The following is a 19,005-nucleotide window of genomic DNA, read 5'->3' as shown; positions in this document are numbered from 1 at the left end:
AAATGGCTTTCTTCTTGCCACTCTTCCATAAAGGCCAGATTTGTGCAATATACGACTGATTGTTGTCCTATGGACAGAGTCTCCCACCTCAGCTGTAAATCTCTGCAGTTCATCCAGAGTGATCATGGGCCTCTTGGCTGCATCTCTGATCAGTCTTCTCCTTGTATGAGCTGAAAGTTTAGAGGGACGGCCAGGTCTTGGTAGATTTGCAGTGGTCTGATACTCCTTCCATTTCAATATTATCGCTTGCACAGTGCTCCTTGGGATGTTTAAAGCTTGGGAAATCTTTTTGTATCCAAATCCGGCTTTAAACTTCTTCACAACAGTATCTCGGACCTGCCTGGTGTGTTCCTTGTTCTTCATGATGCTCTCTGCGCTTTTTACGGACCTCTGAGACTATCACAGTGCAGGTGCATTTATACGGAGACACAGGTGGATTGTATTTATCATCATTAGTCATTTAGGTCAACATTGGATCATTCAGAGATCCTCACTGAACTTCTGGAGAGAGTTTGCTGCACTGAAAGTAAAGGGGCTGAATAATTTTGCACGCCCAATTTTTCAGATTTTGATTTGTTAAAAAAGTTTGAAATATCCAATAAATGTCGTTCCACTTCATGATTGTGTCCCACTTGTTGTTGATTCTTCACAAAAAAATACAGTTTTATATCTTTATGTTTGAAGCCTGAAATGTGGCAAAAGGTCGCAAAGTTCAAGGGGGCCGAATACTTTCGCAAGGCACTGTATATGATGGAGCTATGATATTAACCTGTATAACCTGTTCCGGCATGTTCTGATGGAATCTGGCCTTTAAATGCTCTATTAGTCTTGGCATAGTGACATAAAGGTTTACGTTTCTGGATCTTTTTATGGCTTGACACCACAGCATACAGCCTGGAGGTTATCATAACAGTCAGCAGATGAAACATTACCACTGTCTGTTGGCATCTTCAAATCTGTCCTCTTGGATATGGGCCTGCAATAACGTCCTTCAGCAGATAATGTCTAGTGTCTAGTGTATGTGATTTAAAGTGTGTCTAATGAGACATCAACTACGTACCCTCTGTATACTAAACAACATCTTGGAACGTGGTTTAAAAAAATCTTGACGCCAAATGTTGTATGGATTTCTGCCAATGATTTGATTAACCTGATTTTAATTCACACTGTGTGAAAAGTGAATAGCATTTCTTCTGAACATCATCTGTTATATAATTGATCCAGTCTACTAACTAACCTGTTATCAGCATGTTACTAACTAACTAACCTGTTATAGTGTGTAACTAACTAAGTAACCTGTTATATCAGTGTGTCACTAACTAACTAATTAACTAACCTTTTATACCAGTGTGTAAATAGCTAACCTGTTATATCAGTGTGTAACTAACTAACCTGTTAAATCAGTGTGCAACTAACTAACCTGTTATATCAGTGTGTAACTAACTAACATGTTGTTATCTTAGTGTGTAACTAACTAACCTGATATCTCAGTGTGTAACTAACTAACTAACTAACTAGTTATAACTAACTAACCTGTTGCTTCAGTGTTTAACTAACTAACTAACCTGTTATATCAGTGTTCAACTAACTAACTAACTAACCTGTTATATCAGTGTGTAACTAACTAACTAAACTGTTATATCAGTGTGTAACTAACTAATTAACTAACCTGTTATATCAGTGTGTAACTAGCTAACCTGTTATCTCAGTGTGTTACTAACTAACTAACCTGTTATATCAGTGTGTAACTAATTAACTGTTATATCAGTGTGTAACTAACTAACCTGTTATATCAGTGTGTAACTAACTAACCTGTTATATCAGTGTGTAACTAACTAACCTGTTATATCAGTGTGTAACTAATTAACCTGCTATATCAGTGTGTAACTAATTAACTGTTATATCAGTGTGTAACTAACTAACCTGTTATATCAGTGTGTAACTAACTAACTAACCTGTTATATCAGTGTGTAACTAATTAACCTGTTATATCAGTGGGTAACTAATTAACCTGTTATATCAGTGTGTAACTAATTAACTGTTATATCAGTGTGTAACTAACTAACCTGTTATATCAGTGTGTAACTAACTAACCTGTTATATCAGTGTGTTACTAACTAACCTGTTATATCAGTGTGTAACTAACTAACCTGTTATATCAGTGTGTAACTAACTAACCTGTTATATCAGTGTGTAACTAACTAACCTGTTATATCAGTGTGTAACTAACTAACCTGTTATATCAGTGTGTAACTAACTAACCTGTTATATCAGTGTGTAACAAATTAACCTGTTATATCAGTGTGTAACTAATTAACTGTTATATCAGTGTGTAACTAACTAACCTGTTATATCAGTGGGTAACTAACTAACCTGTTATATCAGTGTGTAACTAACTAACCTGTTATATCAGTGTGTAACTAATTAACCTGTTATATCAGTGTGTAACTAATTAACCTGTTATATCAGTGTGTAACTAACTAACCTGTTATATTAGTGTGTAACTAACTAACCTGTTATATCAGTGTGTAACTAATTAACCTGTTTTATCAGTGTGTAACTAACTAACTAACCTGTTATATCAGTGTGTAACTAACAAACCTGTTATATCAGTGTGTAACTAATTAACTGTTATACCAGTGTGTAACTAATTAACCTGTTATATCAGTGTGTAACTAACTAACCTGTTATATCAGTGTGTAACTAATTAACTGTTATATCAGTGTGTAACTAACTAACCTGTTATATCAGTGTGTAACTAACTAACCTGTTATATCAGTGTGTAACTAATTAACCTGTTATATCAGTGTGTAACTAACTAACCTGTTATATCAGTGTGTAACTAATTAACTGTTATATCAGTGTGTAACTAACTAACCTGTTATATCAGTGTGTAACTAATTAACCTGTTATATCAGTGTGTAACTAACTAACCTGTTATATCAGTGTGTAACTAATTAACTGTTACATCAGTGTGTAACTAATTAACCTGTTATATCAGTGTGTAACTAACTAACCTGTTATATCAGTGTGTTACTAACTAACCTGTTATATCAGTGTGTTACTAACTAACCTGTTATATCAGTGTGTTACTAACTAACCTGTTATATTAGTGTGTAAATAACTAACTAACCTGTTATATCAGTGTGTAACTAACTAACCTGTTATATCAGTGTGTAACTAACTAACCTGTTATATCAGTGTGTAACTAACTAACCTGTTATATCAGTGTGTTACTAACTAACCTGTTATATCAGTGTGTAACTAACTAACCTGTTATATCAGTGTGTAACTAATTAACCTGTTATATCAGTGTGTAACTAATGAACTAACCTGTTATATCAGTGTGTAACTAACTAATTAACCTGTTATATCAGTGTGTAACTAAGTAACCTGTTATATCAGTGTGCAACTAACTAACCTGTTATATCAGTGTGTAACTAATTAACCTGTTATATCAGTGTGTAACTAATTAACCTGCTATATCAGTGTGTAACTAACTAACCTGTTATATCAGTGTGTAACTAACTAACCTGTTATATCAGTGTGTAACTAACTAACCTGTTATATCAGTGTGTAACTAACTAACCTGTTATATCAGTGTGTAACTAACTAACCTGTTATATCAGTGTGTAACTAACTAACCTGTTATATCAGTGTGTTACTAACTAACCTGTTATATCAGTGTGTAACTAATTAACCTGTTATATCAGTGTGTAACTAATTAACCTGTTATATCAGTGTGTTACTAACTAACCTGTTATATCAGTGGGTAACTAATTAACTGTTATATCAGTGTGTAACTAACTAACTAAATAACTAGTTATAACTAACTAACCTGTTATATCAGTGTGTTACTAACTAACCTGTTATATCAGTGTGTAACTAACTAACCTGTTATATCAGTGTGTAACTAACTAACTAACTAACTAGTTATAACTAACTAACCTGTTATATCAGTGTGTTACTAACTAACCTGTTATATCAGTGTGTAACTAACTAACCTGTTATATCAGTGTGTAACTAACTAACCTGTTATATCAGTGTGTAACTAATTAACCTGTTATATCAGTGTGTAACTAACTAACCTGTTATATCAGTGTGTAACTAATTAACCTGTTATATCAGTGTGTAACTAACTAACCTGTTATATCAGTGTGTGTACTAACTCATATAGATCCTTACCTCTTTCATCTCATGGTATTGTCCCAGGAGAACTATCTAGTATAGATCCTTACCTCTTTCATCTCATGGTATTGTCCCACGAGTACTATCTAGTATAGATCCTTACCTCTTTCATCTCCTGGTATTGTCCCAGGAGTACTAACTAGTATAGATCCTTACCTCTTTCATCTCCTGGTATTGTCCCAGGAGTACTAACTAGTATAGATCCTTACCTCTTTCATCTCCTGGTATTGTCCCAGGAGTACTAACTAGTATAGATCCTTACCTCTTTCATCTCATGGTATTGTCCCAGTAGGGCATAAGGGCAGTAGGAGATGCTCATGGAGATGATGCCCATGCTGCTGATCATCACCATGGAGACATAGACGTTGGGGAAGATGGCCATGACGGCCGTACCGATGGAGAAGCCCAGCGTACCCAGGACGTAGATAACCTTGATGCTCAGGTCAAAGTTGTCCAGGTACTTCTGCAGTAAGGCTGAAATAATACAATATAATAGTTTATAAACAAGGGGAGGCCAAATCATTTTATAAAGTCCTTTTTACATCAGCAGTTGTCACAAAGTGCTTTAAAGATACTTAGCCTAAACCCACAAAGAGCAAGCAATGCAGATCAGAAGCACAGTGGCCAAGGCCTGAACCTACAAAGATGCCTAGATTTCATATGGCCTCGTATAAAAGTTGGTTTAGTTACAAGAGAGGCGACTCCTGTAAGTCTTATCCACACTGTCGTTCAAATAGACGACATTCACCATGATTAAGTGACCAGCAATTAGTAAAGATTTCCTCTTGTGACTTACGCTGGGTGTTTAGGTGCTGGGTTGCTGTACAGTTCTTTGTGAATAGTCCAATTATAAAAAGCACTACAATTTATTTTGACTAATTGAGTGACTATCACTTGCACAGATCATCTCAGCTCACTGGCTTGTCATTGTCTAACCGTCCAGCATGCGAACAGAGCGACAGATAGCACATCGGCTGCAGACTGAGCACATTGTTTAGAAAGGACTTTATGGCTGCCTCAGAGCACACAGACCTGCACAAGCCTGTGTCTGAGCCCTGTGCGCTCAGCCTGGTCTCATAGACTAGACGCAACATAGTAAAAGTTAATCCAGGACACTCAACTTAGTATGATATGGTATGGTTACATAAGACAGATGGTTACTTAAAGGAAAAAAAAGTAGCGTGAGTGGGCGTATAACGCGAACGTCTAACAACCCCAAGGTTGCAAGTTCGAATCTCATCACGGACAACTTTAGCATTTGCGCTAATTAGCTACTTTGCAACTACTTACCGTGTTTTAGCTATCCCTTCCCCCAACCTGAACCCTTCAACCTAACTCCTAAACTTAACCCTAAACTTAACCCTAGCCTAGCTAACGTTAACCAGCTAGCTAACGTTAGCCACCTAGCTCAAATTCCTAACATACTGTAGTTTTTGCAAATTTGAAACATATTGTACATTTTGCAAATGTGTAATGCTTACCATACGAAATGTAACATATCATAGTAAATGGAGTGTCTCAGATTTACATACAGAATAAAACTAAATGCTCTGAGACCAGGGTGGTGCACTCAGTCATTGGTCACTTAATTCATTTGTTAGTTTATTAGTTAGTTAGTTCATTCGTCCATCCTTCCATTCATTCATCCATCCATTCATCCATCCATTTATTCTACTCAATGACTGGTCAGTGACCTGAGCAGGAGGCAGCGGTCAAGGCATAGATGACCAGCCCCCAGCAGCCCATCTGAACTCCTTTGTGGTAGTTCTGCAGTTCCGTGGAGTTAGCGGGAGCCTGGAGAGAGGAGGGAAAACAACAGCTTTAGTTAGGGATAGAGAATGGGAGGCCGGTATCCCAGAGGTTAGAGAGAGGCGGGCCAGCAACCAGAGGGTATCCGGTTCAAATCCCAGGTCGGCAACAAAAATCTGGTGGGGAGTGAACTGGCAACCGGAGATTGAGTTTGTGTGATTAATAGTTTTTTATTTGCAGAAGACATAAAAAAAAGACATGTACATGTATGTCCAAATAAATACTTTGCCCACATAAATACAACAGGCTATATAATAACGTGGCATATTGGTCCTTGGCGTCCCAGTAGCCTTACCGTGGGGTTGCCGTGATAGATGACCTGGCCCATGAAGTCAGTGTAGAAGACGGCCTCAGCAATGATGGAGAACCAGGTGAGGAGATGACAGACACAGAGCCTCATCAGCTCTGGAGGCATCTTCAGCATGGACAGCCACAGCAGCCTGACCGTGGTCTCCGTCTCCCCCTCCTCACTCTCTGTGTCCCCGCTGGAGTTGGTGTTGCCTGACTGGTGTCGCGCTCTGGGGTTCTGCTGTCTCCTCTTCTGTCTCCGCTGCACCTCGTAGATGTCGTTCAAGCTGCGCGAGGGCTTGATGAGCAGCGCGGCGTTGGCTCGCCGGTAGCGGTAGCGGTGGGAGCCCACGCGGCCGTAGTAGGAGAAGGTGCAGGACGGCTGGCGGTAGAAGATGTGTCGGCGGTGCCGCATGGAAGCGTTTGTGCTGGCCGAGTTCTTCATGACCATGTGGGCATGCCCGTTGGCGCCCTGGCCCAAGCCGTTGGCATGCGCCCGGCCATTTGGCGTCTTCTGCTCGTTGAGCTGGTTGTTGAGAAGCGCCTCTTCCCCATCGCGGTCCTGCTCCTGCAGGAACTGGGACAGCCGGCAGATCTTTTTGGAGGTTTTGAGGAGGTCCTGGCTGCCTGTGCTGCTGCTGCGGCGTGGTGGAGAGCCGTGGTAGGACGACAGGCGGTCAGCAAAGATGGAGGGCTCGATGTGAAGCAGGGACAGAGCATCGTGGTCCAGGTGATCCAGTGTGGCGTCGGCCATTTGCAGCACTGAGTCCGACTTGGACCTCACCATCTCCACATCCAGGAAGTCCATGTCCATGTCGTGCAATGAGCGCCCATCCTCTTCCCCATCACCATCCCTGTAGAACTCATAACGGCCGTAACGATCACAAGGGTCGTAGATGTCGTCCTCTCCGATGAGCTCCATGTGGGGGGTGTTGTGGCCATGAAGCTTCCCTGGGGAGCAGTTGGCCTTGTGGGCCGTGGAAGAAGCGGCGTCGGCCTCCTCGTCCAGCCGGTCCTGCTGGGGGCTGTACCGCTGCTCTTCAATGCTGAACAGATGCAGCGCCACAGAGATAGTGAACAAGATGGCGGCAAAGAAGAAGAGGATCTGCTCCTGGGACTTGAAGATTGAGCCCAGGAATGTGTGGGTCCAGTCCAGACCGCCTAGCGCGTAGCCCACTGCTCCCCCACAACCTGGCCCAGGCACACACATGCAAAATACACAAACACACAATTAGCATCTCTAATAACACAACATAGCATGGATCTCCGTTTCAGCTGAATTTCCTGTTTGAGAATATTCAATTTCTTAAAACTTTCACAGACATCACAGACAAAGGTATGGGCATGGAAACATCCTGAAATACAAGGTGAGTGCTACTAAGACGTGTGCTGTACCAGAGGAGAAGGCGTGGATGTTGAGGGCCATGTCTTGTTCTTCAGTGTCTGCCACATCTAGTAGGTAGGCCCTTATGGGACCCTCTGTTGCGTCTGCACTGAAGTCCAGCACCACCACTCCGAGCACCGTCAGAACAATCCCTATGGGCTGGTTATTTGGCACGTCGCCGACGGCAAGTCCTGGAACACAACCAGAGACAGAGTTAGTATCCTAGCTGGTACAACACCTTCAGAAAACCATAGGCCTAATTCACAGACAGAAAGTTCGCCACAGAGACCACCACATCCTGCCAATCCAGTATACATATTGATAAGATATATCCATCCTAGTTACTTTGCAGCTCTGCAACTATGAGAACACAGCTGGATCGAGATATTCACATGTGAATCAATACCCGAATGGTGGAATACAATTATGGCATGCAACTGCCTTCTAACACACACACACACACACCACACACACACACACACACACACACACACCACACACACACACACACAAAGGTCAATCGTAGCCGTATATGGTATATTCCACCTCAGAGGCCAGGAAGAACACAATAAGGTTGATTGGATGATCACCCTCAGGGCTACAGCGAATATCTAGATTGTCGCTGTGTGATGAAAACCTAACTCCATGTATTGAAAGCAGTAACCCCCTCAACATACTCTCAACATTTCATGACTAGAACCAAGGAAATGTTTTCAAAATAGCTTCTGAACTTTTGAAAATGGTATGTTCGTCAATGGTAAAATATGGCAAGTTTTTTTTCTTAATCTCCTGAAAATGTTCTGTTTTGTAAATAAGAGGTTTTCATCCAACAGCGACAATATGATACCTCGTCAGTGTATACTCTTTAAAGAGACTCCTACCCTGGTTCACGCCAATGCAGAGTTATCAGTACAAGCTGCACGCGTGAATCTAATTTATCAAAATATCCTCTAAAAAGAAACACTAGCCAGAAACGTTGTGCTTCACTGGTGTAAAACATTGTCCCTGTAATGTAAGTGTCATTAGTGTCATTGCAAATCTGGCCTACTGTGAATTATTTCACTGGGAATCTACACTCTTAGTTGTAAACTCCCATTTACTACTTCCATCATAACATTGAGCCCAGAGGAACTCCCCATTGCCAGGACACAACAACAAACAAGTCATTATTCCAACTTTCTCATTAAAGGGACAACGCTCTTTGGAAAATATTTAGCCAATTAACAACGACCACAGAGGAAGAGAAGTGTAAAAGTTGAAGGGAAAAAAGAGGTGTAGTACTGAAGTCTGTACTGTCCGAGTCTGTGTGTAGTCAGTCAGTGTGTATGTAGTAAGCAAAGACTTTCTTCCTGACAATGGAGTGGCTGACGGACCGACGAGCAGCGTGCTAGCGCTGGAGACAGGAAGCGGCTCCAGATAGGCAATGAAAGGTAAGAAAGGGGGCACAACAGGAAACGTTTCCCTGTGAACTGGTTCCTAGTCCTTTCCCATGTCACAGAGACTGACAGGGTTCACACACACCGTTCGGCCCAGCAGGTCAGCGTACACCGGAGTCTGTAGCCTATGACCCACAGCACTGAGACCTGAGCTGGGGGTGATGACGCACAAATAGCCACTCTGGTAGGGCTATAATGAGGGCACTGCTCCCTTCCACTACTACCAGACTCTTCAGTACTAATTGGTTGACTATCCTGAAGCCGGCAGCAAATCAACTCTACGGGATATCTATTGATCTTCCCCTCTGCTGTGCCTTTCAAGCACGGAGCAAACTGGAACCCTTCTCTCCCCCTCTTCCGCCTGCACAGATAGTGGCACTTAGGATCACTTCCACTGATAATGACAATGAGGAGCCAGTAGGTTAATGTAGGACGTGAAACTCCTGATAGAAGTGGAGCTTGATGTGTGTGTGTTGCATTAGAACACTTGACGTTATAGAAGCAGGCTCTCTTTTTACTCTGGTTTCTACTCAGGAGAACCACATTAGTGAGACACAGCCAGAGATCATTTTCAATTCAATATGCTTCATATCACAACTCACACTTCAGAAGACTGCTTATTAGGTGAGGCTAAAAGATTGACTGACTGGCTGACTGATTGACCGGCTGGATGGCTGGCTGGCCGGCTGACTGGATGACATCATGGATAACAACAGAGGATGTCATTAGCCTATTCTGTGAACCCAATCACTTTCCTGTCACACACACAGGCAACAAGGGTTTAAACTGCCAGATAGGACTTGACGGTTAATTTGAGATGGTTTTAGAAGGTATTGTATTGTATTGTATCTCAGTTGGTGTGTATGTGTGGGTGGGAGTGTGCCTGTCATGTTTTTCAACTCCCGAAGTCTATAGGGTTAGTGTGAATTCCTGTCCCGAATAGAGGATGTGGCTGTGTAGCGGGGTCTCAGATGACGTCGCGTCCTCTGCTCCAGCAGGTGACTGCCAGTGCTCCTGTAAAGTGAGGCCTTTCATCTCAACACAATTGTGTAAAAACAGCAAATGCAGCTGAGGATGGTTGAATCTAATAACCTAACTTCTCTAAACTGGCAAGCTGCCCAACTGAATAGATTTGATCAATCATTGATCAATCATTTATGTTTTAACGATCAAACTTTTGACCTTAACCTATAGTGACAATGTAACAATGTAGTAACAATGTCGGTTATTGAATTCCTGGTGGAGTACACAGCAGCTCTTTCTACAGGCCTCATCTCACCTTTCTCCCGCCGCCCCCCAACTCCCAGTCTCACCTATGAGTGACCCGTTGAGGAAGAGTGCTACTCCAAACAACACCCCCACACACAGGGCCAGGATGAAAGGGCGTCGCCGGCCCCATTTCAGGGTGCAGCGATCGCTGGCGGAGCCAATCAGAGGTGTGAAGATCAGACCCAGAATGGGGCTCAGGAACCACGTCAGACTGTAATACTGTTCTGGAAGACCTGGAGATAGACAGGAAGGAAACAAGGGGTATAAGGTTATGGTTTATCATAATCATCATCATCCAAACAGGCAGCACTTTGGAACTGTGTGGAGCATAGATGCATATAGGATCACTGTTCTGGACGTGTAGTACACAGGATCAAAAAATAGAACATGTACTTTACGAGCTAGTATCACAGACTAAAACCACACCCGATGGAGATTCTCTACTGGACTGCACGTACACTATATACACATGAAAGTATGTGGACACCCCTTCAAAATAGTGGATTTGGCTATTGCACCCACACCCGTTGCTGACAGGTGTATAAAATCGAGCACACAGCCATGCAATCTCCATAGACAAACATTGGCAGTAGAATGGCCTTACTGAAGAGCTCAGTGACTTTCAACTTGGCACCGTCATAAGATGCCACCTTTCAAACAAGTCACTTCGTCAAATTTCTGCCGGTCAACTGTAAGAGCTGTTATTGTGAAGTGGAAATGTCTAGGAGCAACAACGGCTCAGCCCCGAAGTGGTAGGCCACACAAGCTCACAGAACGGGACCGCCGAGTGCTTAAAGCACGTAGCACGTAAAAATCATCTGTCCTTGGTTGCAACACTCACTACAGAATTCCAAGCTGCTTCTGGAAGCAAAGTCAGTACAAAAACTGTTTCTTCGGGAGCTTCATGAAATGGGTTTCCATGGCCGAGCAGCTGCACACAAGCTTAAGATCACCATGCACAATGCCAAGCGTCGGCTGGAATGCCATTGGACTCTGGAGCAGTGGAAATGCGTTCTCTGGAGTGATGAATCACGCTTCACAATCTAGCAGTCCGACGGATGAATCTGGGTTTGGCGGATGCCAGGAAAACGCTACCTGCCTCAATGCATAGTGCCAACAGTTTGATGGAGGAGGAATAATGGTCTGGGGCTGTTTTTCATGGTACATGCTAGGCCCCTTAGTTCCAATTAAGGTAAATCTTAATGCTACAGCATACAATTCGATTCTATGCTTCCAATTTTGTGGCAACAGTTTGGGGAAGGCCCTTTCATGTTTCAGTATGACAATGCCCCCATGCACAAAGCAAGGTCCATAAAGAAATGGTTTTTCAAGATGGTTGTGAAAGAACTTGACTGGCCTGCACAGAGCCCTGACCTCAATCCCAAAGGTGTTAGATCCCATCTAACACCTTTGGGATGAATTGGAACTCAGACTGTGAGCCAGGCCTAATCGCCCAACATCAGTACCCAACCTCACTAATGCTCTTGTTGCTGAATGGAAGCAAGTTGCCACAGCAATGTTCCATCATCTAGTGCAGTGGTTCTCAATCCTGGTCCTGGGGACCCAAAGGGCTGCACATTTTTGTTTTTGCCCTAACACTACACACCTGATTCAAATCATCAAAGCCTTTTGATGAGTTGATCATTTTAAATCAGCTGTGTAGTATTAGGGCAAAAACAAATAAGGTGCAGTCCTTTGGGTCGCCAGGACCAGGATTGAGAACCAGTGATCTAGTGGAAAGCCTTCCCAGAAAAGTGTAGGCGGTTCTAGCAGCAAATGGGGGACCAACTCCATATTAATGAGATGTTCAATGAGTAGGTGTCCACATACTTTTGGTCATGTAGTGTCTTTTTTAGTCCAGGCCCTAGATTAACTTTTTGTGACAGTGTGAACTGTTTGTGACCATATTGACCTAGAATAGGTGATCTAGGCTATGGTCTAGCCAGAAGAGAGAAGGAGAAACCCAAACAGGTGTAATATTTGGCACTGTGTGGACATACATGAGTGGGGACAACATCAGGCTGGTATAGCCTTACCTCAGACCAGGAAGGATTGAAGCAAGCTTGGTCTTTATACCCAGACTGATTTTATTCCCTTTTTTGAATTCCAATAGGCTCCAATAAGAAGCTAACAGTAAATAAAGCTATTTGGTACACAGTCCAGTGCAGCCCTGTTGTACTTGTAGTAATCCTGATCCTCTCTGTGTGGCTGGCTATGCTGGCAGACTTCCCTCCGGCTGGCTCTGACCAGCCCAGCCACAATACACCTTTCATTGTTAGGGGGGGAACAGTGTGTGTTTGTTTCCTGCTGCTCTGAGAGAGGTGACCTATATAGGAGAGAGGGCAGGCCTCTGACATGTGCCCACGTCTGGCTCTGGGAAGCAGCCAATACACAGTACAGTACTATACAGTAAACTGATAGAATCAGCTGAGCAGGGTTGTGAGAGAAACATGGCGGAATGAGATCAGCAGTTTTACATGAATGTGTGTGTGAAATAAGTGTTGTGTGTGTGTCTTCGATCACAGCAGTGTGTATACTTATGAACCCAGTCATAAGCCTTATATGGAGCTCAGGTCATGAGAATAAATCCACACAAACATAGATACTGGTGAGAGGCTGTCTCTAGGTGAAATGAGGTAGAGGTCATATGATAATAAGGATCACCAGGGCTGTGAAGCTCTCATCCCTCGATTATACACGCATGCTAAATGCACATACACACAGGCACGCACACACAGTATAGGCCTAATGATAATATCACAATTGTAAAAGACAATAACATAATAATAAATTAATACAACCACAGGCAAATGATCAAATAAGGAAATAGGCTTTTTAACATTATCCTCAAGATACCTAAAAGGGATACTTCAGGATTTAGGAAATGAATCAGATGAACTCATGGATACCATCTTTATGTCTCTGCATCCAGTATTAAGGAAGTTAGAGGTAGTTCCACAAGCCAATGCTAACTTGCGTTTGCAGAACTAGCATGCTAGCAGTTATAATAGACTTCCAGTCATTGTACTAACGCTGGTTAAAAACTTCCTTTCAAACTGCACGCAGAGACATACAAATGGTATCCATGAGTTCATCCGACTCTGGGGAAGTAGATAAAGGGCTTCATTGACAAAATCCTGATGTATCACTTTAAGATACCCAAGATTACCCTCTCTTTTCACAACTAGCCCAGGGACTACAGATAAAAAGCTGGTGCAATGGCATTGTGTACATGGTCCCTTACAAATAAACAAATCAAATACAAATACAGGGGATTACAGGTTATAGCTCCCAATGATTCCACACTTCGGAATTCCTCAAGTCCTGTCACCTCAGTCCAGACACACAAACACATATTACGTAACCCCTAAACAGCACGTAGCTAGCTGGTGATTAAGGTTATGTAAAAGGGGAAGAGATTGGGGACGTCTTAAAGGAGGTAAAGTCAGACTGATGGACACAACCCAAGAACCTGAGATCCACATTCAAACAACACACCGTCAGTAACACTGAATCTGAACGGACTAAACCTCAGCAAAGCCAATTATACCCATTAGACACTGTCATATGTATAGACACCTTTCAGACACCTTTCACCTTCAGTCTTGTAGGCATCTTTTTGCACAATTCACACACCCCTAGTCAGGCTATGCATGCCATACTCATAGTCAATTTGCTTCACATACTCTTTTCATTGGTCACACCATTGTAATTATCCAATAAAACAACAGGTAAATCAATGAAGACAGACAAAAGCCTAGCCTCAGGCCATATTTCCATAGGAAACCAATGAACTGAATGCAGGGGCTATCCAGAGGTGTGTAGTGCACTGACTGTTGAGGGTGTAAGACATGAGATCAACACTCTCTATATATAGATGCTGATTAGGCTCAGGGGGGGGGGACCAGGGTGGAGGTTGTTGAGAGGAAGGACAGGGACAGGGAGCCTGGCCAGAGAATCAGTCCACAGGCTGGACGACACAGAGCCATGTTGCTCTTTAATCCTCCCATCGGTCTGGTCATAACAGAATTGAGGCGCGGGACAGGACAGGGATGGCACGAACACATACACACACTCTCTCATCTTCTCTGGGCCATTAAAGGCTAACTGTCATCTCACTGACTGACGTCGGCCAAAGTATCCCTGTTATGTAGTGTGATTGCTGAATGATAAGGCAGCTTTGGTCAGGCACAGAATGGAGTCCTGGTGTATACAAATCGTAGTATGCTAGTAATATGCATGCAATAACATATGTTGATGGCCACGGCATGATTTTCATTCATCCATCATCTTATCCAACAAATTTGATATTTGGAAACATTTTGTCACACTGAATTATACCAGCTATCCATTCTTAGTTTAGGTTCCGCAAAACAACGTAAACAAAGTTAGATGAGGCCACGCCCCCTCGTCGTGTTAGACGAGGCCACAACCCCTCATCATGCCCTCTCCACAGATAGGTTGTTTTGCAAGTGTGTATTCCTGTGCAGTGACCCATGTTTTGGGCACTGGAATGCTACAATAGCAGATGAACACTTTAGACACTAGGCTAGTTAAAGGTTCTGATAATTCTAATGACAGATGGATTGACCAGAGAGAAACAGTAAGAGTAGGGTGTTTTCACACTTGGACCCAATCAGCAAATTTTTGGAAACTCTGTGCGGTGCGCTTAATTTTTGGTGCAGTATGAACACTCCACAGGAACTTGGACCCCTCAAAAGAGCCCCCAAAGTGAACCGAACTGAGACCATTTTGAGAAGTGGTCAGTTCGGTTCGCTTGAATTGCAGGATCCGGTTCCCTTTTTTAGGGCAATGTGAAAACCAAGCTACCCAGGTTCGCTTGACACTATTCCCGCACCATACTCTACTGCAACACCGTTCCCCCTGACATAACCTCTCACATTTGTGCCACAAGAGAGATGATGTGCAGGTTTGCATAAAAATAACTTTTTGGATGTTGATTAGCAATTGTCAAGGACACACAGAAATGACAAAATTTGTGATTTTACTTCAGATTATTTGTTTGCAACATCTGATCTATAGGCTAAGATAGCTTCATAAACTGTATATTCGATTGAAGGGTTTGAATAGTGTGAGAGGACAACCTATTTGTTGAGAAATCTATTCTAGCTCTTAAAGAGGCAGTAGCCTACATTGGGTGTACAATTTTCAATTAGAGCATTATTTAATCTTCAGTTATTCTTCTGCTATTTGTTCTGCTACCAATAATATTTTCATGTTAATAGAATCTTCTGATTACAATTATTATGTCTAATATTTGAACAAAATGCAAGTAGGTATATCTAGCTGTCCAATAACAAGTTATGATGAAATGGCTTGTCCCAGAATGCATTGAATGTTAGAAAAAGATCTTGGTTCCTTTCTAAATATAGCAATGTGAATGGGTGAGGTGAACTGACAAAAGAGTTGAGTCTTCACTCAAAGGCAAGGGCAGTGTGAATAAAAAGAGAAGGTATTTAGCTCTTTTTTTTTGACCCCAGAGTTCACTTTAAAGAGGACTGAGATTGGCCCTCCTGAAAGACTACGCAGAAAGAGAGAAAAAGAGAGAGATTGATAGAGAAAAGAGAGATTCCAGATTCGCACCTTGGCTCTGAATGTTTTGTATTAACATGAACCAGACCTGCAACAACGTCAGTTCTGCAAAGTGCTCATGTTCTCTCACGACAAGCCCTAAGTCGCGGGCAGCCCTGTCCCAAAACCTCAGGGACAGGCTCGTAAAGGCTTTAACCTCACCATGGTGCAGGCCTGCCCTGCGCCACAGGCCCACAGAGGGAGAACCAGCTAGCCAAGTCTGCGCAAGGCTCAAGGCTAGGCAGTACTTTTCCATTCATCTGCCCTGCTTTGCTATGTGGGTTAGAGAGTCAGGCTGCAGGGTGCACTAACAAACCGACAGTCACTCTATGGAGTGAACGGAGTGAAACGTTTCAAGTGTAAAAAAAATTAACTCTGACAATGTTTAATAGAACATGACCAACGAATTGACAAAGGGGGGCATTTATAATACAGTGCCTTGCAAAAGTATTCAGACCCCTTGGATTTCTTCACATTTTGTGTTACAAAGTACAAAATACACAAAGAAAAATCTAAATACAAATGAAATAACTCAAATGTAGTCGTTGCATAAGTTTTCAGCTCCCTGGTGAATACATGTTAGAAACAACTTTGGCAGAGTCTTCTTGGGTAAGTCTCTAAAAGCGTACTTTGCACACCTGGCAAAGTGCAATATTTGCCCATTAGTCTTAAAAAAAAAATCTTCAAGCTCTGTCAAAATGTTGGGGGTCATGGCTAAACAGCCATTTTCAAGTCTTGTCATAGATTTTAAAGCAGATTTAAGTCAAAACTGTAACTTAGCCACTCAACAACATTCACTGTCTTCTTGGTATGAAACTCCAGTGTAGATTTGGCCTTGTATTGTAGGTTATTGTCCTGCTGAAAGGTAAATTCCTCTCCCAGTGTCATTTGTAAAGCAGACTGAAGCAGGATCTCCTCTGGGATTTTGCCTGTGCTTAACTCATCCCGTTTTTTTTATCCTGAAAAACTACCCAATATTTGCAGATGTCAAGCATACCAATACCATGATGCAGCCACCACCATGCTTGAAAATAAGGAGGAAGTTACTCAGTGATACATCTTGTTGGATTTGCCTGAAACATAAGGCATTGCATTTTAGGCCAAAAGTTATATTCTTTTGCCTTGTTTGGTTGTTGTTGCAGTATTACTTTAATGACTTGTCGCTACAATGTGTTGATCCAGCCTCAGTTCTCACAGCCATTGAACTCTGTAGCTGTTTTAAAATCACCAATGGCCTCATAGTAACATCCCTGAGCAGTTTCCTTCCTGTCCTGCAGCTCAGGACGACTATATTTGATGTGTCTGGGTGGTTTAATACATAATCCACAGCATAATTATTAACTTGGCCATGCTTAACATATTCAATGTCTGATTTGTTATTGTTACCCATCTAACAATTACTGTCCTTCTTCATGAGGCTTTTGAAAAGCTCATTGGTCTTTGTAGTTGAATCTGTGCTTGAAATACAATACTTGACTGAGGGACCTTACATATGGTGTATGTATGGGGGACAGAGGAAGGGTTAGTCCTACAAAAATCATGTCAAACCCTATTATTTCAAACCCTAGTTATTTCATTTTTATTCACCTTTAGAGAATGTTATTTTTCTTCCACTTTGAAAGAGTATTTTGTTGACAAAAAAAGTACAACTAAATCCATTAGAATCCCACTTTGTAACACAATAAAACGTGAAGAAATCCATGGGGTCTGAGTACTTTTGCAAGGCTCTGTATAAAGTGTTGCTTTGCCAGTGGGAACGAGTGACACGTCTCACATTCTATTCTAACCAGGTTAAATCAATAAAATAGTACACTTATACCAGCTTACAACATAAATGGTATAACCTTGTTTAGAAAAACATCTCTCCGGTATGGAGATGTAACTGCTCAGTCCAACCAGCGTGGGAGGTGTGTGTGGGAGGTGTGTGTGGGAGGTGTGAGAAGAGAAGACCCCAGTGGTTCCATGGTCTTATCAGTCCTAGAGTGTACACTAGACAGGATCACACAGTGACTGAAGCCCTGGTCACATTCTGGTTCACATGAACCTGATCATTGCTGATGGCCATGACCCAGGTGGCTTGGGAACCCAGAGCTCCACAGTGACCCAAACCCAACTACTTCCTGTTGCCTGTAGACTGTCTTCCTGTAGACATGTCCACATGACCACTCAATGACCAATCAATGAGTCAACTTCTTCCTGCAGGTTTTTGTCGAGGTTACTCACAGGGCCCCAAAAAAAGTGTTTTTGTTCATTTATCTATCACTGGTTGTTCTGTTCGCGACCTGCAGTCTGTCAGACACACAAACACAAAATGTCGCAAACAGATTTAAATCTGTCGGTAAGCAGTTTGTTTCTTTGGGAAAGCGGCCGGGGTAATCATCCAAACAGGACGTCAGATTATAGTAAATAAAGACCCGTTTTTTTCTTCACCGGTTCAAAAATGGCGAACAATAGGCCCACTGAGAGCAAAGTGACTCGTGCCACTTCAGGAAATATTTACCGTGGTATGGCGAGATTGAGAAGAGGGGTTTACACCAGGTCAGAAAGAGCACTCACAAAACTAGTGAGTTGCAAAACTAAACAGAGGGAAGAGGAATAGAGAGAGACAGAGAGAGAGAGCAAGAAAGAAAGAGGGAGAGAGAGCAAGCGGGAGAGAGAGAAATATGGAGAGAGAGCTAGAGAGAGACTGAAGACAAACCACAGTGGGTTATAACGACGTGGCAAGGGGGCAACTCACAATCAACAAGGTTGATTTATACACACCATTACCATTTGACACACAATGGCTTCCCATGTGTAAGAGTACAGATGTCTCATTAGTCTATTCTGTATACATATAGTCCTTGCTAGGGCTGTAACCAACAACAAAAACATCTTAGTCAACCGAGTCGTCTGTCCTTTTGACCAACCGATTGGTTGAAATGTTAAAACATGTATTTTCCATATATAGACACATCCTATGTTTGAATAAAATCAAACATAAGTAGGCTACTGAGCTTGTCTGATGCATTAAGCACTGTGATTAAAAATGAAGACACT

The 19,005-nt window shown here is 42.2% G+C and overlaps 1 protein-coding gene across 2 annotated transcripts in view; it reads right to left on the bottom strand.

Moving 5' to 3' along the window:
* The window catches only part of LOC110488054 (polyamine-transporter SLC45A4), a 73,471-nt gene that overhangs the window by 6,177 nt on the left and 48,289 nt on the right, over positions 1-19,005 (bottom strand). For both annotated transcript variants that reach the window (XR_002468338.3, XM_021560030.3), the window contains exons 4-8: positions 10,419-10,607; positions 7,681-7,860; positions 6,293-7,476; positions 5,883-5,982; positions 4,451-4,662 (exon numbers count right to left, since the gene is read on the bottom strand). Coding sequence is in view for 1 of the 2 variants with exons in the window: in XM_021560030.3 (XP_021415705.3) it covers positions 4,451-4,662; positions 5,883-5,982; positions 6,293-7,476; positions 7,681-7,860; positions 10,419-10,607 (1,865 nt within the window). In the remaining variant the exon portion in view is untranslated. The remainder of the gene's footprint in view (positions 1-4,450; positions 4,663-5,882; positions 5,983-6,292; positions 7,477-7,680; positions 7,861-10,418; positions 10,608-19,005) is intronic.

The sequence above is a fragment of the Oncorhynchus mykiss genome, chromosome 30, assembly GCF_057628025.1.
Source record: "Oncorhynchus mykiss isolate SJ-2025 chromosome 30, ASM5762802v1, whole genome shotgun sequence".
Classification (NCBI taxonomy): Eukaryota; Metazoa; Chordata; class Actinopteri; order Salmoniformes; family Salmonidae; genus Oncorhynchus; species Oncorhynchus mykiss.
This window is presented reverse-complemented; position numbering and strand designations above follow the sequence as displayed.